This window comes from Seriola lalandi, unplaced genomic scaffold (assembly GCF_002814215.2).
Source record: "Seriola lalandi dorsalis isolate HSWRI2012SDOR001 ecotype SW California unplaced genomic scaffold, Sedor1 jcf7180002054181, whole genome shotgun sequence".
Lineage (NCBI taxonomy): Eukaryota > Metazoa > Chordata > Actinopteri > Carangiformes > Carangidae > Seriola > Seriola lalandi.
The window spans coordinates 264,416-287,913 of NW_019524734.1; the positions used below are offsets into that span (position 1 = coordinate 264,416).

General features: G+C 40.3%; 1 protein-coding gene across 3 annotated transcripts in view; it reads right to left on the bottom strand.

Moving 5' to 3' along the window:
- The window catches only part of astn1 (astrotactin 1), a 375,360-nt gene that overhangs the window by 206,898 nt on the left and 144,964 nt on the right, over positions 1–23,498 (bottom strand). For all 3 annotated transcript variants that reach the window (XM_087173331.1, XM_087173330.1, XM_087173329.1), the window contains one exon: positions 21,043–21,193. In XM_087173331.1, the coding sequence (XP_087029457.1) occupies positions 21,043–21,193 (151 nt within the window). The remainder of the gene's footprint in view (positions 1–21,042; positions 21,194–23,498) is intronic.

The following is a 23,498-nucleotide window of genomic DNA, read 5'->3' on the forward strand; positions in this document are numbered from 1 at the left end:
CCCCCCCCAGTCTCCAGATCTGAATCCAGTAGAACACATACACACACAAATCTGCAGAAATGATGTGGTGTCTCGGAGGAAAGTTTCCAGCGTCTATGCCAAGAAGAACTGAAGCTGTTGAGGGAGCAAAGGGAGGAACTACCCAGTTTTACTGTGGTGTTGTATGCAAAGGTTTGACCACCCCGTGGGAAAATTACACATTTTGCTGATGTGAGAAGTTAATACAACCCCTGCAGCAAACGGACATTAAATGAGCCTTTTGTTCAAATATTAATGCACTGATATTTTTTTATTTTATGTCATATTTTATGTTCATGAACTTAAAAGATAGCTTTTTGTAACCAGTATCTTTCTGTTTTCACCCTTTCTTCCTGCAGATCGCTTCAAGTTCCGAGGCTGTCTTACACTCACAGCATGTTTAAGATCTACCCACAGATTTTCAATTATGTTCAAGTCAGGGGGGATCTGGGGGTCGTTCCAAAAACTTCTGCTTGCATTAATTGAAGCAGTTCATGTTGGACTTTGCGGTATGCTTTCGTTCATTGTCAGTCCTGACTGCCTGCAGGTCATTTGCATCCGGAATTCGCTTATATGTAGTGGAATCTATTCTTCCCTCCATTTGTGCAATGTTTCCTGTGTCACTGGCTGCTACACGAGCCCAAAGATTATTATTTCCAACCTCATGTTCAACAATTGTCAGGATGTTCTATGTAAACCTAGTTTGTGGAACCGTGCACCGCCATCCCCTGTATCCGGCTTCCTGCAGCTCCTTCGCAGTGATACTACGTTTTGGTCTGTCTTTTCTGTCCAGCAGACGTGCAGTTTGATCTGAAACTTTTCTTGGTCTTCCAGAACTTGTTTTGACTTCCTCTTAACGACATTTCAGACAGTAGAAATTTGAGGCTGGAAGTGCTTTGATATCTTTTTATAGCCTCCCCTGCTGCGTAGGCATGAGTTAGCTTCATTTTCAGATCCTCAGTCAGTTGCTTAAAGGAGTCCATGGTTGTTAAAGTGTAACCACAAGTTCTGAAGAGAATTTATTATGCTCTGGAACTGTCAGCAATTCCTGTTGACAGTTCTTCACCTGCCTAAAACGTCCTAATGAATCAATTAAAAACTAATGACTTAATGAAGTCTAAGTGTTTACAAGTAGTTACACGTGCTCAAACCTTTTGCACATGCTTCAATTACTGTTTAGTTTACTTTTAAGTTCAATAAATAGTAACAGTGCTTTAACATTTGAAGAAAGACTGAAGAACCTAATTGTAATGTCAGTTTGCTCCAGGGGTTGTATTTACCTCTTTTCTTTTCTTTTCAATATTTTTTTTTTTGTGTTACAGTGAGTGTCGTATTAGTCTTTTTCCATCCAAGCCTTCTGTGAGACACAATTACAACCAAGAGGAAAATCAATCCGAGTTAAAATCGATAATAGAGAAGCAACTGACAACCAGTAAAGTAAATACCACATGCATCAAAGAAGTATTTACTTCTTTTCACAAATAAACAAAATGTTCAAACTTCAATCAACTGTAACATGAATATATATGCTTGAATGACCTGTTGTAGTGTGCTGCACAAATGAAATACCATCTGCTGGGTAGATAAGCCGCATTTGAGGATCTTATATGGTGTAAACAGAAGAACTCAGAGCTCAACTATGGCTGCTTCTCATTACCTTAAAACGTCTCCCCATTCCCCTCACTTGGCTCTTACCTCGTAAAAGACACAAGGAAACGACGCGAGGAGAGAGGAATCGAGGCAACGTGTTTTCAGAGAAACGACACATCCTTTCCTCTGACTCATCACCTGAAATGACGTTGGTTTCTGATGATGACGGCACAGCTGGATCAGCTGTCGGTCTGCAGGTGCTAAGAGCTTTGTGTGCCTTGGACTTTGTATCTGCAGAGATAATGTGATGCACTGTCCAAATAATAATAACTACTGCCAGCACAGCAGTGTACTGATGTCACCCAACGTGATAAAAGTGAATGTGAAATATCTCTGCCTGTTTCCCCCTGAATAAACAGGTTGACAAGCATCTGCACATTCATTACAAACCTGCATTTTGTATTTACAGTGTGAGCAGATCCGTCAAACCAATTCATACAGTTACTGCTCAGACACTGGAAGCACATAAATCAACTATAGGTTTTATTTCTCAAAGTATTTGCATCAGTATTTATTGATATTCTGTTTGTCAATTCATTAAGCAATTATCTAGGTAATGAAGATGTCTGGAAATGTGCAGAAATTATCTTGTAGCCTAAGTGTTTTGGTGAAAGTGGAAATCAAGTAGCATCAAAATATTCGTTCTACCTGACGTACGGAGATTTTCAACCTGACAGAAACTGATATTTAATTAAAAAGTTGACAGCTTCAAAGACTGTCTGTATATTAAATTAACCATGATAAATGTTAAAATGAGAAAATGGCCAAAACTGAAAAGTAAAACCTCTCCGATGAATGCTGAGAGTTGTTATATGCTTCCTTCATTAATTAAGAACTCAATCATTTTAACTCAATCAAGACGTAAATGAAATCTAAACTCGCTGGTGATATTACGAGTCAGTTGAAGCAGTTATTTGTCACGGAACAAAACTGCAGTGATGTAGTACGAGAACAGCGTACAGTCACTAAAGCTTCCCACTAAAGAGGTGTATCGGTCTGAAATAAGACTCATGTTTCCTCGCTCAAAGCCGCCGCCATGCTGTGACCTCGCCCCTGGATCCCTGCTCCTCTGAACAGGACAACAAGTGCTCCAACCATATCTGTCCTACCAGTGGCCTCCTGTATGTCACTCCCATTCATCCACCCCAACCTCCTCCTAACATGGACCATGTTGCTCTCTGTGCTACGTCAGCGTGGCTCTGTTCTTTTTTTAATAAGGGAATTGAGATGTCTGTCACGGTGGCGGACTGGAAGGTTTTCCAGGTCAGCTGAGGAACGAGGAGAGGTGAAGTAAGCTATGCTGTGATTCAGAGGTAGATGGTGCCAATATACACATTAATTTAAAATAAAATCATTGCCAGTATTTTAGCATTACTTACATAGAAGAGGGGATCTGTTCGATGTCTCATATTGATGGCAGAGTTTAAATAGAGAGGGCAAAGTATGGAAGGCCTTGACACTGAATAGCCTCAGCTATGGTGACATAGCTGACACACTGAAGTGTGTTTGTAACAGTTCAGATAAAGGTAACGGTGAAGAAGCCCCAGGCAGGTTGAAACTAACAGACGTTAAAGGAGACTTTGGTCAATAACCAGTCGTACATCCAGCACCAAGCAGCAAACGAATTCCAATAGTAACGGCAGGTAATAGACAGACACAGAGAGCAGATTAGTCAGCAACGTAACAAGGATGGGGACAGGATACTTACAGGCAGAAACGGCAAGTGAACAAGATAGATGATTTGGCACGATGGATAGAGAGGAGGTATATAAGCCAGGGGGAATATATATGAGGAATGAGGACCAGGTGTACAGGTGGGTGTGGTGATCAGGTGACGGGAAAATGTGGGAACATATCGAGGACATCCAGCAGACAGGTGGAGAGGGAGAAGGTCCGGAGAGGTGAACGCAGGGCCAAAGGAAAACAGGTCAGGTGTTTCTACCGTTAGCTGGAGTTGTTATGCTTCAACCTGCACTGATAAGCTAAATGAGACTTTATATGTGGCTTGATGAAATGAGAATAAAAAAAAATACCACTTCTCTCATTGACTGTTGAGTTCCAGCCGACTTGCCGTAGTGACAAATTGCTACTGAACTCCAGTTCAACCCAAATAACTCATGTAAAGTTGGTTTCATGTTCACACTTTTTGTGACTGACGGCTTCAAATTATCAACTTTTTGTATTCATATGAATCTTATAACTATTGCTTTAGAAAATATTGTGCTAAGAGTACTGGCAGAGTATTGATCTGATGCATGACTGCTTCAGTGTATCTACCTTATGAAGCCCTCCTGACCAGGTATGTACGTGCAGAAGCACCGGCTCAGATTGAGGCCACATGTCGACTGAGCGCTCCCTGGTCTTGCTCCCTTGATAAACTGATATTGATTTTGTCACCCTGCGAGGGACCTTTGCGACAAATGATTTATTACCTGTAATGCAAAGAGCACATGAAACACTGAATCTCTTAACACATCTGTGGCGCAGCGTCTAAATCACTACAATCAATGGATGTGTGGATATGTGGTGAGGGCTGAGAGGAATTTGTATTGACGGGTTGCTGCACTGTAGCTTGCCAACCACAGATAGCTCTGGTTATTGACTGCCATAATAGGCTTCCGACATGCCGGAATAGCAATAACTCTGGGCCATTTTCCAGCTTGTCCATAGGATGATAATCATTAAGAATATGCGGCTGCCAGAGTCTTTGTCTGTGGATTGTTATCACTTGAGATTTCCACAAATCTGGTCTATAATCCTGGGTAATTCATTGATAATCCTCTGTATAAAACCACTCCCCAAGTGAACGGTCCCCAAATCCTTCAAAAAATTTTATCTGATTAAAACTTCTCTTGTTGTTTTCTTCGGAAACGAGTCTGTGGCCATGAAAGGTGGGATACTTTTAATGACTCAGCATAAGCAGCATAATAAGGAAATAATCCTGATTAACAGTTCTTAGCAGAAGTTTTGAACGGCTTAGGTGGAGAGAGCAGGCACAAGTGCTTCCTAAATTTTATTCTAGGCGATTTATTCACACAAAAGAACAGGATATTCATGTTTATTTAATTATTTCGTGTCTTACATTCGTCTCTAAAATAATATGATATCCATATGAGATTTCTGAGTAGATGATAAATAGCTCTCACTTGGAATTTGAGGTCTAACAGCATTTTACAACATTTTAAAAAAGGTTGAGAACCTCACTGTGGACTTCGATATGATTCAATCCATCCAGTTTTAGAAAAATATGAACTTTTAAACTGATAAACTGCCTACATCTCACACCATTCTACAATTATTAGGTCAAAACCTCCGTGGCCTCTAAAAAGCAGAGGCAACTTGAAATACGATGTATAAATAAAGCTACAGACGTGTGGAGCTACATCCATTATGTCGCGCACAGAGGCTTGTCAGTTTGAAAAAGACGCCGATATTGTTGCGTGCTGCAGGTCAAAGTGTTATGTTGCACAATTCAAAAGGCTTTGAATGATTGCTGTGGAGAGGTGTGAACCCTGACAGGTCACACCAGGAGAGACCTCCATAGGGCTCAATTGTGGACTTTCAACCTCTCAATCTCAGGTCAGACACTCACATTATAAAAGGTCCCTGTTGCAACTGACAGTGTTCTCAAAGATAGGAGGGTAAAGGAGGCGCCACTTCCCACAGTTAAATCAGGTATTTTACTGAGCCCAAAGGTTGGAGAAGTGGGATCAGGATGGAGGCTTAACACATATCCTTCACTAGATCCAAAAATGAATGACATTAATGAGAATGGGTGACTCTACTGATCAGTATGACCAAGTTAACCTTACTAGAATCTGCAGTGAAAAGCACTAGAAGTGAACCAATAATCCTGTGTGGCATTCATATATCTGCAGCTAACTGCACATGGTCATCTCTCTTCTCCAAACGATGCACAAGTCACTAGATAATGACCATTCACTGACATTAACAAAAGGGTCTTTGAAGGCAAAGTAATCACCATTTATCTTAGACCATTTAATAACTGGACAGTGAGTGAGAGTGCTATTTCGGCCCGCAGTAGAAGAAGCTAGCGGTACCAAGCCTGCTGTGGAAAACCCCTTGAACCACCATGCCTTTTAATCCTGTTTCTTAATGGAGATAAATTCCTGCAGTGCTTTTGAGGCTTAAGGGAATCAGCACTGTGCTACTGCCAAACAGCAACAAATCCCTGCAAGAGGAGTTGGATAAGCTATGCACTTTTCAAATTTGTCTGATAGGCAGATCGCTAGGATAAGTGCAGTGATTGAGGACTTAAACAGCAAGGTAATGCATGCATGAGAAAGTGTCTGTTCTTCAACAGGTTCCAAGTGAAGAAGCGCCACAGAGTCTTGGTTTATTTAATTGTCTAAACTAATTACACTCACCGTTGTTGGTTTAATCCACTTTTATTAATATATTTAACTTGGTTTCCTGACTATGAAAATTATGTGCAATGGTAATATGCAGGCACTGATGGACATTTTGAAGTGGTTTTGGACGAGTCTAAACACTACAATACTTGGACGCCATTTCTATAGAGAGGAAGCCAATCAGAGGCACAGATCAGAAAGGTAAGGAATACACAACACAGACGCTTAGCAGTTGCTAACAATACACAACGCTTTAGCTGCTGAATTCTATCAAAACTAACACAGAGTTTAAAACTGAACCGATTTCATCTGCAGATTGTGTTTCCAGTTTTCTCAGCATCATGATCTGTAGCAGACGCTTGGTCATGTGACAGAAGTTTAAACTTGGTGATTGGATGTTTCTTGCCAAAATGTACCTTGGGAATCATAGCTAACTTCTCCCCCAAAACGTTTATGTGCACAAGCTTGTACTTTCAACTTTTTATCAAAGAACCAGACATTTTGTAAAGCAGCTGTTAAGTGCCCCAACTGTCAGTCACATAATATCTAATGAACGTGACTTTTACGTCTGGAGCCAGGACCCAAAAAAGCTCCTTCGACTTCAGTTCAGGACTCCATATAGTGTATGGCACAACTATTAAATCTGGACAATATCTTGGCTGATGTGTTGCACACACACAAAATATTTCAGGACTGACATTGGAAGCTTCATCCTGTTGTTAATTTAAAAGCCTGGGCAGCGTTTTAACTGGGCTCTATTCTCCTTCCAGGCGGACGGGATGGTCGGACAGCACATCTTACGAACTGGCCCTTAGAGTTGTAAGATTACACGTGCAAAAACAGCAGCACGGAGCTCAGCATGTCGTTATGATAGCACCAAGGTTCCAGTTATTTTCTCAACCGTATGCAATGCATTGTATTTTACTATCCAGTGAATTTGTGTTGGCTGTGTAGTGCACATGTGGTGAAAAGGTCATATCAAAAGTAGCTGCAGGGGTTTTAACTGTATCACAGTGCTTTATTATGTTTCCATGTCTGTGCCTGCGAGGCTTTGACTGTTCATGTTGTTTTATTTCATTTACAGACTGTCCTCAGCAGAAAAAATGACAGCATTGGTTATTTGCTCAAATGCCTAAAGTGACTTGTGTTTAGAGGACCTGACGAGGACCTCTCGGACCTGAGCGAGTAATGACTGTTTTTCCTCATAAGAAAAGGGGAAGCAGCATGGTGCTGTTAAGGCTGAAGTACGCCTCAAGTGAACTCAGTCACAACTCATCCCAGTCTGACGATGCCTAAAGGCAAACGCTCTTACACCTGTTCTGAATAGCCACACTTGAAGGCGAGGTGAAAAGCCTGCCGTCAGAGCCTCCTCCTCATCCTCCTCTTCCTCCTCTTCCTCCTGCAGTCCTCCAGAACTCTGCGTCTTTTGCATGTCTTAGTTGTTTTGACATGCTGGATTGTATTAAAGGGGGTAAAAGTGCACACTGTCAAGTCGTGGTTTGAAGGCACGCATGGTGTTGTACACAGAGCTAGAGACTGTGTAAAGTGGGCCCGACCAATATTGGATTTTTGGGGCCGATGCCGATATTAGGGAGTAAAAGACTTCCGATATATATATGTATATATATGACAACACCTGTGAAAAAGATATGTAATGAAAGCAGGATATTTTACAGTTTAACAATAAACTTTGTTGTCCAAAATGACATTAGTGCAGTGAAACAGTTATAAATATATATATATATTCAAGTATATATTTAACTTGAATGAAAACAAAGGATCAAATATACAGAAAACGCTGTTTATATAACTTGACCGGAGCATTTCCACTGCATTATTGCTTCTTAATAGAAGTATTCATATATGCGCCGATACTGATACAGTATATCTGTGATAGGCCGATATCAGCTGATGAAGTTGGGCTCTAGCATGCAAACCTTCTTCATTTTGTCATCTGAACCAGAACTATCAGTACTATCACCCAACCTTGGGGTATCCCCCAAAAGAAGGTAGTTCATAAGACATGTTGTCCGGCTGCGTCAGAGGATGGAAAGGCATTTCCAAATGGGCCACAAATGGCCAAAGTGTGGGACTTGGACATGTCATGGAGGCCGCGGTCTGCGACCTCCTGCCAATGGTTTCTTTTATCCATCACCACAGCATTTCAGTGTATTTCAACTGAGAAGACACTGAGAAACAATATCACTGTGCTGTTGGGAGTGTCATATTAGTTGTCGATGAGGACAATAACGGATAGTGTCCTTTACTTTGAAGGACGTTCAATCATACAGTGAATTAGATCCATGAAAATGTGTAAATTCAGAATGACAGAAAAGTCTTTACCTTATTCTATACATGTGTGCACTTATTACAGTGTGGTTGCTGAGTTTTCAGAAAGCTGTATTTCGCTCTATGGCTTGAGTACAGTATTTCCCCTGGGCTGCACTTGTATAATCATGTATATTAGCGCCACGTATAACTTTCATGCTGTAATGAAACAGCCTGTTATAGGTCTATACAGCATCAAGAAGTATATTGACTGACACATCACACAGAAAACTGGGATATATTTGCCAGAAACTTAAAAGGTTTTTCCACACTGCGGAGCGAGAAGCCCACAGGAGCATCTGTGTCAAGTTCACAGGGAGACTTATCTATTCTGAAGAGGTCTGTTCAAGAAATCACATTCTGTGATTTCAACATATTCCAACATTTCAACTTTCCTTTCATGTTTCTTAATAGAGAAAGTTGTCTTGAGAGTTTTTCCACAGTGCGGTGTGATGAGATAAGCAGCGTGTGCCAAAGGTCAACTTATCCCAGGGCGCTCGGCTTTTCAACCCGGTCTCCTGTGGATGTTATGGTGAGTAAGTTCAGTGCTAGGGAAAAAAAAACAAAAAACCTGGCTATCTAGTAACCCTTCTCCCCTCCTTCGCGGCAAAGTGCAAAAAGCACAACAGGGATGGCGCTCCGGGTCAAACGGACACGTTGCAATGAAGACCTTTTCGTAAAGAGAAAGATCATTCGTTCTGACCCCGGGTCTTTTCATTTACTGTCTGCCGGAGCTGATGTGTTACTGTCAGGAAGACTCCGTCTGACACGTTTCATCTAAACCTTTAATGATGCAACAATCTGTGTCCAGCCGTACCCAGCTTCTACCCACAAAGTGCTTCAAGAAGTCGACGTTATTGACTAAACTTTGTGAGCTTAAAGAATTTCAATGTGATTTTCGGTGTTGTCACTCGGTAAATTAGTGGCAGAAACTTTCTTTGCCGACTTAAAAAGAGATCCTTGTTAGTGTGAGCTGAATTCCTAACAAAGAGAAGTCACATATTACTTTTAAAAAGACAAGCATTATTTTTATACTGTGTGGCAAGTGCCAGCTGAAGTCCGGGGTTTAAGTGAGAAGTTTCCTGATCTAATGAGATGATGCAGCTTTTTTTTTGCTGCTGTCACCAGACAGACACTTTCTTGGTCTTTAAAAAGGAAGCAGACATTTTCAACAGGGTTATTTGAGGTGACAAAGTCAAGGTGAAATACGTTAGACATGTAACACCACCGCTGAACACTGGCTGTCAATATGCTGATTTTTAAATATATTTATAAATATATATTATTTTTATTTTTGTTTTAAATGGTTCACAGTTGCATTTTCTGTCAGTTCCACCATTTTACAGTTCACTAAATGATTGATGCAGACTATTTTCAGTTCAGTTTGGAGGAGGAAGCTTTAACCTTGTTAAATTTAATATTAAGGACATGTTTAATTTAATTCTCCACTGCAGGATTTTTCCATCAGTTATAGTTCATGAAGATTTTAACTGCTGTAAAAAATACCACAATTGTTTGTGGAATTCAGCTACAGGTCCTCTGGTTTACTGCAGTACACTGGGACGTGGGAACGGAAGCAAAGCAGCATTTATATTGGCAACATTTAAACATTATGACGAGATTTCGAAATAATGGCAGTGCAACAACATATTGGAATGATTGTATTATATAAATCGCTGTATTATTAATGTGCTAATGTGCTTAGTTCCCTTGGTAGGGACCTTACACTTCAGCACAGAGAACAAAGCTTTGCTGCCTCATCTATGATTGATGTTCAAGTCTTGGATCTTTCTGAGAGAATATTAACTGTAAATAAAAAGATTACATGAGCTTTGCACATCTTCCTTTCAGGCAACAATGAGAGAGCAGGTAGGGCAGGTCCAACAATGTGCTATCATTAGTTAGCACGTCTTTGCAAATCACGCAGTAGCCAGGTTTCCATCTTGAGTGGATGTTTATGTCACATCCTTCAGGTATGTGATGATTTACTCACTAATCTGTTTGCTTTTTATCAATACACCAACTTTTCCACCTCAACAGCTTTCCTGCAATATTTCAAGTGTTTTTTTTTTTCATTCAAGTTGTCATTTTAAATAAAAACGTGTGGATGGGAAAAGAGCACCTGATTCTCATGGATGGTCGGTTTAGCTCCTGTTGTTTCACACTATCAAAAATGGCTTCATTTTGTGCTGTGACTGCCCCCAGGAGCTGCGTGTCACAGCCGCCGCTGCTGCTGCTGCAGCTGTTGGTAAGCACGCCAAATCAGCTTGCCAAAAGTACAATCACTAAATTCTCATTGTCTTTAGCACGTCAGCGTGATCGTGACCCCTTTCAACCCTCACAGTATCTTCGCCTCTCTCCCTCCACCCCCTTCAACTCTCCCGCTCACCCTCGGTGACGGTGCACCACGCAGTCTGAAAACCTCTGAGAAAACAACAACCTCCATGTTGCCTGAAAGACAAAAACTGGGGCAAAAAAAGGCCAGAAATCACCCACTGCTGCTGCCAAAGCCTAATTGCTGTGAGCAAATGGAAATAATTGAGGGTGACTCAGACAAGCGTATGGACATTTTTATTACCTGCTCTCTCCTCTTCTGGATTTCACCAGTTGGATAAACTGTTTATAGGGATTTTATGAAGTACATCAAACTGAAACTGTAAATGAGGGCCACAAAAAAATTTATTTTGAAAAATGTCCCTGCCATTTTTACTGAAAAACGCATGATATGTAAGTGTTCCTCTTCTTTCTAAGTAGATACCAACTTGTTAAATAAATATTACTCGAGGAACGTTAACAAAAACCTTATAAAACATATTTTATTCAACAATTACAGTTCCTTATCTTCAGCAGAAGCTTGGATCAACCCTCCGAGTCTAAACACACACTAGCACATGAATCCAATGACCCTCAGAGAGAATACATCAGTAGCGACAATCTAATGTGCTCCTATTTCTCTTTAGGGCTGAGGTCTGGCTATATCTCTGCCAGGTATTGACTCCACTCAACACTGCTTAGTGTCCCACAATGTGATCCCAGTCAAGATTGGTTTTTGCTGCCTAAGGGGGAACTGCGCCATCAGAGTGGAGAGAAGAAGAAGAGCTTTAGCCAGCAGCATACAGTAGGATGCTGTCCAGGATTATTATAAAAAAAAAACCACCTGGATGGTAATAAAGGTATTAAATGCACCTGTAGGTGGTGTTTGTTGTTGTTGTTGTTGTTCAGTATGGAATATAAAATGTACTTCAGCTGCGTCATGTGTTTGGATGGAGCACCGACGCTTACGTACAGCATGTGGGCTTTGATGGAAGACGACACAGTCTCGTTTGAACTGGTGTTGAGTGATGACTGAAAGAAAAGCACTTCATCATTTGGTTGATGAGCGAGGCTCATTGTTTCTGGTTTCCAAGTACCAACAAGAACCTCTTGTTTGTCACAGGAGGACCTCTTTGTGCTGTGTGTGTGTGTGTGTGTGTGTGTGCGTGTGTGTGTTGATCATCAGGAGAATTGTGTGACTTTATCTGCAGTGATAAGTACATAACTGTTGGGGCAGCGTAGGAGTCTTTAGAGAGAGAGAGTTATTACATTTTGATTGTATTGCTGTGTTCAGACTGTTTTTGTCCTCTGTGCTTTTTCTACTTTTTTTTATGTTTCACCTTTTGAAAGTATGAACTACGACAGGCTGTAGTTCTGTATTTAAAACCATCATTTAGCATGAAAGACCACAAAGTATGTTGTGGCACCTTCATTAAAGGGGAAGTCCACCAATTTTACACATGAAATTCTGTTTACTGCTCACAGGGAGAAGGCATGTGTGGATAATTGAAGGGGATGAGTATTTACAACGCAGAGGAGATCTAGCAAAAAGATATGCATCACCTATATTGCAGAGCAAAAGTCTGGACACCTCAGCTCTGTAGCCGTCTCGAAAACACAATATTAACAGATAATTATTGGAGTTGATGAAATAGATTCCTTGATTTCTGTTGTTTGGGACAATTTGTGGAGCAACTGGCCACAACTTGCTTCACTGCAAAGTGAAAGACAACGAAAACTGCTTCTTCTCCAACATGCACAGGCCCGATATTACAGTGACCCACATCCTCATGCGTAGGAGCAAACCGAGTGTGTGCAGAAGATTAGGCAGCTAGTTTGGTTAGCCACCAAGTTGCCCTGGAAATAGATCCCAGAGCAGTTAGCTACGATAACTAATCCAGAGAGCTCATTTCTGTGTCAGACAGTTGTTTTAAATGATTTATGTAAGAGTTTGAGCTCATTTGGAAAGCTTGTGTTCTTACCTAGCATGACCCAAAGTCAGAATGGCCATAACTGTGTTATTGAGACCCTTAAAAAAAAGATGATGGATGAAAGATTCATAAATAAGGATTATAGTTATTAATATACGTAGTGGGCATGAGTGGAGTGAGCATTCCCGTGGAAGCCCAGTATTCATGTTAAATGATGTTTCGACCCATCATCAGTTCCCTGCAGAGGATATCAAGCTGTTCAGTCATAAATCTACCGAGCAAACATTACCCCCCTCTGCAACCCTGACCTGCCGTACCATTACACTGCCTTCGCACAGGCCAATACGTCGAGTTCTATCACTCACAAAAGAAAAGAGCAGACAACTGGCAGCTTGACCCGGCTTTATATTCACACATCTGCCTAGGCTAACCTATAGGTGGTTTCCCACTGGCTTCATAGGCAGTTTCATCTAAATGCCACGGCTCAGTGGTCCAGCTGAGCTCCACTGGTCCTACACGTGTCAGCTAGTTATACAATACTGAACCATCACCACTATCTATCTTTCTAATAATGATTAATTACCTTGCACAATACTGGGCTTCAGTAAACAACTTCTCTCCCACATTTATTTAAAAAAAAAGTTGAATTTGTGAATATATAAATAACAACAACTGAAACAAGATGTCTCCTACTTCACTGTACAGTCCATTCTCAGTGTGTGTGCACTACAAGCTTCAAGTTTCCACATCACACGTAAGTTACATGTTGGACCTTGACTGATCACTGAACCAGCTGTGATGTCACACAGAGCAGGTCATGAGCAGCTCTAGTTTCTATATTAATACTGTGAAAGTATCAAAGCTTCAGTCTACAGAGAAATGCACACAGCCTGTATTCAGAAACTGAGCCGTAAAACCAGCCGTCAGGACTTCTGTAACTTTGTGATGTCACAACAAAGCAGTCACCAGGCCCCGCCCACCTGGACCCACCATCCAAACCTTGCAGGATTTTGGTTTCTCTGAGTGTTTGACCTGAAATCTTCTATATTTTTATTAGATCACAAAGCAGTCAGCCAATCAGAAGAGAGGCTCAGATACTCCTCTCTTCTGATTGGCTCACCGACCTGTTACGGGATCTCCAGAGAGAAGCCTGAGAGAGAAGATGTAAAACTACATTTGTTTCTGGTTCTTAAAACTACAAATATTTCTTCTTATGGATCAAAGTTTCAAATAAAACACTGGAAAAGGACCTTTAAAGTTTAGCATGGAAAAAACTTTCCTTCTTCAGTGGATGAATGTGAGAACAACCTCAGGTATCAAACTCATGTCACACAAACACACACACACACACACACACACACACACACACACACACACACACACACACACACACTATTCTGCACAGTGAAGGTCAAACATCCAAAAAGGAAACAATAAGCAAAACACATTTTTGAGTGAATGGGCACTTTAAGAAAGAACGCACAAGAAACAAGAAATCAGAGCAACAAGCAGGACCTCCTTCTGGGCAAATACATAATGAAATTCCATTTTTCGTTTTCCCTTTTTTTTTTTTTACATTCTTTAATGTATTCCTTTTTAAGTAGAAACTGCCAACAAACACACTGAAACTGAAAGCTTGAAACTCAAAAGCATTCTGAAGTCGAGCCCCCTCCGGCCAAATATGTCGAGGTATTTTTGCATCAGCTGTCAAAAATAAAAACACGTGCTTTGACTCTCTGACCCTAAAAAGTTTCAGCTCATCGAAAACAGCACGGCAGCAACTTTTCTGCCCTTTGTAATTCATAGGGCAAAAATAAAATACATGGAAACATATATATATATATATATATATATATATATACACACACATACACTTTCAGCACAGTGAGAACTCCTCTCTGTGGGATGATGCATCCTTTCCAAACCATCAGGGGAAAATGAGATGTAATTTATTTTAACTTGGAACACGTGTATCTGTGTGAAGGATTAAATACAAGACTCCAGCTACTGTACTGTCCCAATAAATATGGCATTAATCATCGTTTATATCTTGGACACACTCCGCCTCTCTTTCTCCACAGCAGAACACGACGAAGCAGGCGTGCAACACAAACAGCTGTAAAAAAAAAAAAAAAAAAAAAAACTCTAATGATGAACATTTCTTGTGTACCAGAGGTTTATATATGAAGCCTCACACACACACACACACACACACACACACACACACTGTATAAGCTGTTTGGACAGTGGCCAGCTATTCTCGTCATTCCTTCCTTGTGGCAATCTGCTCTGTCAACAACATCCTTGTTTTCCACCATTTTGCAGGCGAAGACAAGTGACAAGACGGAGCTAATTAATCTCACAATCATCCTGTGATTATTACGCTCTCACTTCCACAGGCGCCACACGCTGCCTCTCCCCAGGAGCGCAATATATCAGGGAGACTGAGCGAGTCGGTCAGCGCAGACCGCCAGCATCAGTCGACTCTCACACAAGGAAAGATATTAAACGCAGACAGGATTCAGACAAGGTGTTAATTGATTAGGGTGGAATCAGAGTGCTGGGGCCCAGCCAGTTTACCACCCTTATTAGATGGATGAGAGGCTCATTTATAAGCTCGACAGTCACAAGATAATTACTAAAACACACAGTAATATATGCAACAGCAGCTGGGAGCAGAGGAGTGTGGTGATGGACACTACGGGTGTGTGTGTGTGTGTGTGTGTCAGTTTGTGGGTGGAGATCAAAGGCTTAGCTCACTAGCAAATGACATTACAAGTTAGTTGTGGCATATCTCATTCAAACAGAATACCAAACACTTAAGGGAACTGTAATGAGCTATTTCTAAAGCTTAGGAAATCAATCAACAAACATTCAACCACTATGAACATCTGTCTACATCTCAGTAGTCTCAAACAGTCCCTCCTTAACTTATCTGCTTCTTCCCATCTGCGTCTCTTATGTGAGTAATTTGCATAAATAAAACCCTGTTTACACCCGTTATTAAAATGTGATCTGTATCCCGATCACATAACTATCTCGTATATAGAGATTGTATCTAGATATTAACGGACTGACAACGCAAGTGCGTTTACTCCTGTACTTTCAAGCTGAATCCAAAATGACCCAAAACACATTTTAATGCCAGGTGTAAATGGGATACTTGACATCTACAGCCGATTCACCGCCACATCAAATTACTTGGGGTTTGCTCTCGAGGACAGAGCTCCGATCTAAATGAGGACAATGAGAAAGCACTAAAAAAAAAAAAAAACTGGTCTAAACGCAAAGGCAAGATCGCATCATTTAGTATAACGTATCTGGATCCAAATCGCATTTTAATACCAGGTGTTTAAGGGGTGTAAAAATGCTGGGTAGATTTGTGCTGCCTCTTTCATTCAATTTGTGCTGGCAATCTGTGTGTAATTAGTGTCTGATTTACTAGGACAGCAGCAGCAGCGTCTGGGACTGACCTCCAGGCAGACTCAGCAAATGAAGGAGAGGTTGGTAAAATGCAGTTAAGGAGCTCCGATGAGATCACCAAGCTTAAAAAATAAAATGGAAAAAGATTCTTACTGCACGGCCACAGCTCAACCAAACCTGTGAAATACAATTCATTGCTCAATAACTTGCAATATGGCCTAAAGTTGCGGGGCCTAATTATATTATAAAACGGAATAGGAGTCATTAAGTGGGAAATAAATGAGGATCAAAACTGAAAAATGATAAAGCAAAGGAATAACACAATAAGATGCAGAAAAGAAAAAGTTGAGAGAGAGAGAGAGAGAGATTGTGGAGCAGAGAGAGAGAGAGAGAGAGAGGGCGAGGGAGAGAAAGGCAGGTCCAGCAGAAGCTCAGAGTGGAGCAGGTGAAGGGGATAAGATGGTTTGATTGATGTCTCAATAGAATACAGAGGTAAATGCAGCCAAACGTAACAGATGTCTGATCAAAAGAATGCAAGTCCCGGCCTGTTTTTCACAATCCTATTTTAGCCCCTCTCACTTTTATTCTTCAGGTCGACTGTGTTACTTTGAGCTGAAAAACATACTGGAAAATCACCTTCACTTATTGCCCCGCAGCAACGAGTGCTTTACAGACTCTTTTGCTCTGGGTTTCATCTCACAGGCTTCACACAGCCCTGCTCTGCTGTACGTATTACCAGAGATTAACGACCTGCAGAGACCACTCAGGGCCAACAGAAGTACTGCACAAATAAAAATAAAGAAAATATTAATATTCTCAACATTAGACTTGAATATAAATCAAAGATAAGGTAAAGAAAAGGCCTCTTTGTAGTAAAGATGTAAACACACTCTCTACCATGTCAAGTTATAGCATATCAAGATAACCAAATATGATTTTAAGTCGGCTTGGTGCATTAAAAATACAGCAGACGTTTGCATTTCTTTTACTAACTGTTTCATGGGAAGCACTGAACTTTTTAAATGTGATACTAACCACAAAAATGCCTATTTTTAGATACATATGTATAATATTAGATTTTTCTCCTGAAACCATACAGAGGAAGTAGATTCAGTTGTATGTTGCTGTATATATAGATGTTAAAATCTTTAAGCGCTGCCCCCCGACAAGCTCCTAGATATGGTGGCCAAAATATATTTTTGATGGCCCAAATGTAAACTTACTTAAAACTACAGGAAAAATGCATTATTATTTTTCCTATTGATTTAGGTAAGTTAGCCAACATACACAGGTAGTTAACATTAGCGTCCCTTCAACCGAGGTGCTAACGTTAGCAAGCGAAGCTTCCCATCGGGGTGTCACTCAAACTCCTGCTTCCATTCACTCCTAACTTTTTTGTTGCCGTTTTGTTTTTGTCATGGTTCACCTTCTGCGTTTCTGGTTCTTCTGTATTGGTGTTAGAGGTTAGTAAACCCACGTCAGTAGCCCCAACAGCTACTAGCTAGCTGGTGACGAGTACAGTACGTTCTATGTTGTGCTAACGGTAACATCACAGACCGTTTTGCCCGTTGATAATTAATCAGCAGTTGCAAATTTTTAAAGTCAGCACACTATTCTGTCTACAAATTATTTCTGAGATTGTTTAGAGTCATGATCAACTGTGTTTATAGAATACGAATAAAGATGAATTCTGACAAGTCATTCTAATCTATTTTTTCCCCACATTTGAGCAGTGATTTGAATATAAATTATAAATTGCAAGTAAAAACGTGCGGCTCTAGTGAAGTGTGAGTTTAATAGATTTATTTTTAAGCATGGTTTTTTGGTTTCATTTGTGGTTATAATGGAGTCAACATTCACAAATGATGGGAAAACAGAAAAATGAGGCTAAGTACTGTCAGTAAGAGCAGAAACTGACTTTGTTCTTTTTTTCTTTTTTTTGCAAAGGTTCCTAAAAATAAAATCAAAATATCACAGCATTCTTCAACATGCTCACAGGGATGGAAATATAACAGGGCAATAAATAATTAATATGGATACAAAAAGGAGAGTCTCATGGCACCTCAGAGCGCTGGTGAGAAATCTTCTCACTGTTTCTCTTTGGATCCATGTCAGACTAATTTCAGGGGGAAGAATTTATATTTATTTCATTTTTTTTCCTGATGCTTTTGGCAAGGATTTGCAACACAATGCAACGTAAAGAAGCAGCCTTCCAGATGCTGTTGAATACAAGCAGTTATTTAAAAGCATCCAGTAATTATATTTACAGGAATAATATCACTTCAAAATATCGACTTTTTTGTGCTTTCCCACACGAGGAGAGAGCGGGAGGAAAAAAAAAAATAAGGACGTCTCAACTAAGTAAAACATAATCAAATGCCCGTGAGACTTCAAAGCCCTGGCTGGAAATCTTCTCTCTGTCATCTTTTGGTACAAGATGGAAATTGGATGGATATTCTGCTCTCTGATACTCCAGTGCAATGTTGTTGCAACTCACTGTGTGTAAAGCAGTGTCTGGTAGTTTCCAGTAAGTCCACATATTCACAAGTTAAGAGAGCGAGAAGAGTGGCCTGAGAAACGGCTTCATGTGACGGGAACCCGGTGAATGGGCGACACTTTCAGGAAGTTGTAAAACATCTGTGATGGAATCTAATGGCTTGGCCTTCAAGACCTCAGAAACTTAATTGCATTAGCTAAGTGCTAACAGCACCAGACTCGACTGAAAACACCAAGTGAATCACAAAAACAAACAAGCCAAAATTAATCTTTCAATCTCTAAAGAAGAGAGACACTGGTGGAGGCTGAATGCCACTGTTGGTAGACTGCACTATTAAATATGTCTGGATGTTTTTCCAGTGTCTGTTGACGCGGCTCTGGGGATGCAACTTGCAACTATTAGATGGAACTGTCATGAAATTTAGTAAAGACACTCATGATCCTCAGAGGATAAATAATAAGGCTGGCGCTCTCCTGACTTCTGGTCAGAGTTTGACATTGACCAAACTCACGTCCCGGGTCAGACCTTGCATCGATGCGTCTTTAGTTATCCGATCTCCAGCGGTCAAAGTACAGTTTACACCTGGCTTTAAAACGCTCACTGTTGGATCTCACTTCCCGCTCTATATGCAAATAAACATGTATGCATTGTTGTTTTTAGCCCAGTAACTGTGACAGATGGGGCCGTCAACGTTTTTTTTTTGGGGGGGGGGGTCAAAGTGTAGCCTTTAGCTTAATGCATTGCTGTCAGTACAACAAAATGCTGCCTTTATTTAGACAAAAGAAAAATACTTTGTCTTCCAAAGAAAAGTTTAATTATGGATTTTACTGTGTGATAATTACAATGTGAAACGCCTTTTGTTTTTAACACTTTCTCTCTAAAGTATGACGTTCAAGATCACGAGTACTTGACAGCAGCCATTGTTGGACCATCTCACTAATTATGAGACCCGAGCGTCGTGGTCACGATTACTGTCTGGCAGGGACACTCGGATACAGTGAAGACAAGTGTTCCTTCCATGATTTCTTTTTTTTTTGTGGTTCCATCATATCCTGTCAAGAAAAGAGCTCCACTGTGCTGCTCCACGGCCCAAAGCTGCGTCAATCAAAACTGCAGAGTTTAACGCAAAAACACACTGGTGTTGACTGAATATGAAATTCAGCATCTTGCACAATACTGTAAAATGTCTGTCAAACTGTGATCTACATCTTTTGTATTTCTGTGCAGTTTTTTTTTTTTGTGGTTTTTCACCTTCAAGTTCCCAGATTGAAGTTGCTCGATTCTTTGTCAGTTTATAGAAGCAGCACTGCTGGAAAAAAAATATATATATCTGAGAAGGGCACAGCAGGAATGGAAATGGGATGTCCTTAATTTATATTACATCTGATTGCAACAGGAATATACAGAGAATACAGAGGATGCTGCACATGCCATAGATCTCAGATTCCAAACCTATAAATCTGAAATCCAGTTTCCATCTCCCAGAGAGCGCACTTCCATCGTTTTTAGCCTCAAGTCTCAGACTTAGTGATGAAAGTCAGATGTTGAAAAAGCAAGAGAGTGATCAATAAATGCATTCCTGCATGAGTTTTACATGCCTGTCGACCGGCCAAAAATAATTTCTAATCCTCCACGCTAATGTTTACCGTATTTTCTTCAAATATAATTGCCTGGAAATACATGCATACGCTCTAATCTGTAAATGAAACATTTTCCCATTAAAAAACATCTCACAAGCTGTTTCCCTCTCCTTGACATACATTATAAGAGATAAGATGAAGCAAGCCGAAATGCATAAATAGTATCTTTCCGCCCCACCTGAAAGGCTGTACTGCAGTGCATTAAAGTTCTTGAAAAGAAATTAAATTGTTAGGGGGGGAGTTGCTTCCTGACAGCTTATCAATAGAAGCGGAGGATTTAGGAGAAGCAAAACACTAGCAGACGGCGCTAAGATTCTGCAAATAACAAGAGCGGCATTGCTGGAGTTCCCAGCAGATGGAGAGGAAAAACAAACCTGGCTGCTACATTGCCTGGTTGCTAAGCACCACCTGGAGGTAATGAATGTGTTGTCGGCCTGAGAGGCATGTGAGACGAGAGGCACAGTCAGACTGTCTACTCAGACACATTACAGAGAGCAGGTCTTACTGCTTGTCCTTGATATGGGTCATCTTTGCCAGCAGATATGCTCATGAATATTTAAACAGACGGCAGACGGACTGACCGCAACAGGACTCTAACACAACATTAGAGTATGAACCAGCAGTGTGGAGGCCATGTATCTGGGCATCAGATCTAAAAATCCCTAAGGGCTGGATGTGTGGAGTGTTGGAGGTAAACACATTCATTCCCGTACTCTCATACTGTATTAATCATGAACGGACAACTGGAGACTGTACTGTTCTATAAAATACTATATGAAGTTGATTTATTCAGACACCTGAGGGAAAGGTCGTGTTCTGCTACTGTAGCTAATGTGTGGCGGCTCCCAGGCAAAAGAAAGGTGACTCACCACACATCCGGTGGAGTCCAGCTTTCGGTCAGATATGCAGCGGAAGTTGCGGCTGCAGCCTCCGTTGTCTTTGGTGCAGTCTCTGACGGGTCCGAAAGAGTCCAGGAGAACCTCCAAAGAGTCGAAGGATGAGCTGATCATCAGCTCCTCCCTGTACAGGAGTGTGAAGGAGAAGAGTTGTTCTTTAAAAACTACAGTAGCTCTTAGGAGCAGCTCTAACCAGCATCTATGGAGGGAAAAATTAGGAGCAACATAAACATACGTCTGTGGACTCTGAAACTTCAAGTACCTTTTTTCACACTTGTATAAAACCCCTCTCTGCTAAGGTATACAGAGTCGAAGGTAGTTTTTCTGTCATTTACTGTGTGAATAATTTTTCCACTTGCCACTAGTTTTTATTATACCTGCAAATAGTCGCCGTGGACCAAGTTTCCAGCTGCACAAACCAAGACTGTTAGTTTGTACTGTTGTTCTATGGTCATGTTTTGAGGATTTTCTACTGAAAAAGAATCAAGATAATTAGACAGCATTTGCGCAAAGAATGTTTGGGAGGGTGATGTAGAGGACACACGACTCTGACAGGATGCGTTTCGCTCAGTCTTACAGATTGTCTACATCTCCTTTAATCATGATCAACCGTTATTTTCTCAGCTATACATTGAGGAGTGACAGTAACATAACCAGAAATATATATATTTTTTTTTTTATTTAAATCCGCAGTTATCGGAGTGTGTTTGTATATAAGCACAGTAATTAGCTAAAGATTCATAGTATATACTGACAGCACTGCTTATTTAGATCCAATACCTTGATTCTGTGGAGAAAAGAAGCACTGTAAGAAAGTAATGACCGTCTGAAATTTAGCATTCAATTAGTTACGCCTTGCTGTCAGCAATATGTAATTTGCTCTCATGAAAATTGATTAAAATATCGGGTTTCTTTAGATCACATTTCAAATGTGTCTGGAGGGAAAAAAAGAAAAGAAAAAGGAACTGTCAGATTGGTGCTTCAGCGTTCTGCGCTGCCACACTTCCTGCGACACCTTTACTCTCAATGTTTATTATTATTTAAGAGATATCCATTTTCATGACTTACAAAAACTTGCATGTTTAATTTATTCTGCGTAATCATCACGAGGACAGCTATGACTCCTCACAGCACAATTGCTATGCAAAGTAGAAGACTTATAGAGCGATAAAAACGCAGCCTGAATTCATTGCTCTAACCTTGTTCTGCGCAGTCACTTTGTGTTCCGGTGATTTTTTTTTTAATCTTTTGCAAGGTCAATAAGTAGATTCATGCAACAGAAGGACAACAGTATAAGTATTTGAGATTGGTGCAGATCAACAGAACAGACAGGACTTCGGTGTTTTCTCATGGAATCTAAATGACACAGATATTTCTGCAGAGGAATAGTACGGCTGATGATAAACAAGAACCTGTGTAATAGAATTTCCATGAACCTTGTCATGAAAAAAAAAATAAATAAATAAATAAATAAAAAAGGATGACCTCTCGGGCACTCAAAAATATTTTTTTTCCAACTCCTTGTACTCTTCTTCTTTCCCTGAGAGAAAAGACAGTGAGTTTCCTTCCCTTTCACAGTCAACTTGATGTTATCTTACAAACCAATTTTTCTATTATAATTGCCCATTGCTTTGTTGTCATTTATTCAGAGGGGACCTATGGAACAGGGCCTCGGCAGATGATGAAATTCACAGCAAGTGCGAATGCTAAATTATTTGGGCGCCGCAATTATAGTCGGGGCACATCTGCAGATTGTGTGCAATATGATTTACTATTAACTATCACACAGGCAAAGAGTCATAAAGGCGACTACAACGTACCTCATACCTGAGAGTGGAACTGAAGGAGACACCATGGTGTCAGGAAAAACAAGAGATTTATTCCTTTAGGAGCATAAGTGTGTGAAGCAGATTTTGTGGAAATGTTAATCTTGTGTGCACAGCTGACATTTGGTTGGAGGGTAGCACATGAGAAATTAAAAAAAGGGTAAATACTCCCAGGATGTTTTTTCATATGTACAACTTAATGCTGCCTCTAATGAAATGGAGGAGTTACCAGAAATATTTCCTGTAAATTAATCAGCAGGAGATCATGAATATCTCAAGTACGCTTCTTAGAATGGTGGCAGTAAACGGATGTTTCACTCACTTGTAATCAGTATCTGGATAACAATAATAAAGTTTATTTATATAGCCACTTACGTACAAGAAATGCGGCATAAATGCGCTAAAACTAAAATTATATGCATCAAGTGGTTCCCATAAAAAGACGATATGAACATAGAAAAGTTAGAAAAACTGAATTAAAATGAGATGGACTAATACGATAATTAGAAAACAGAAATAAATAATTAATATAAATTAATAGTGGCTTACATAGAATGCATAGTCAAGTAAGAAACCTTTTCTTTAAACAGAAACTTCTCTGTA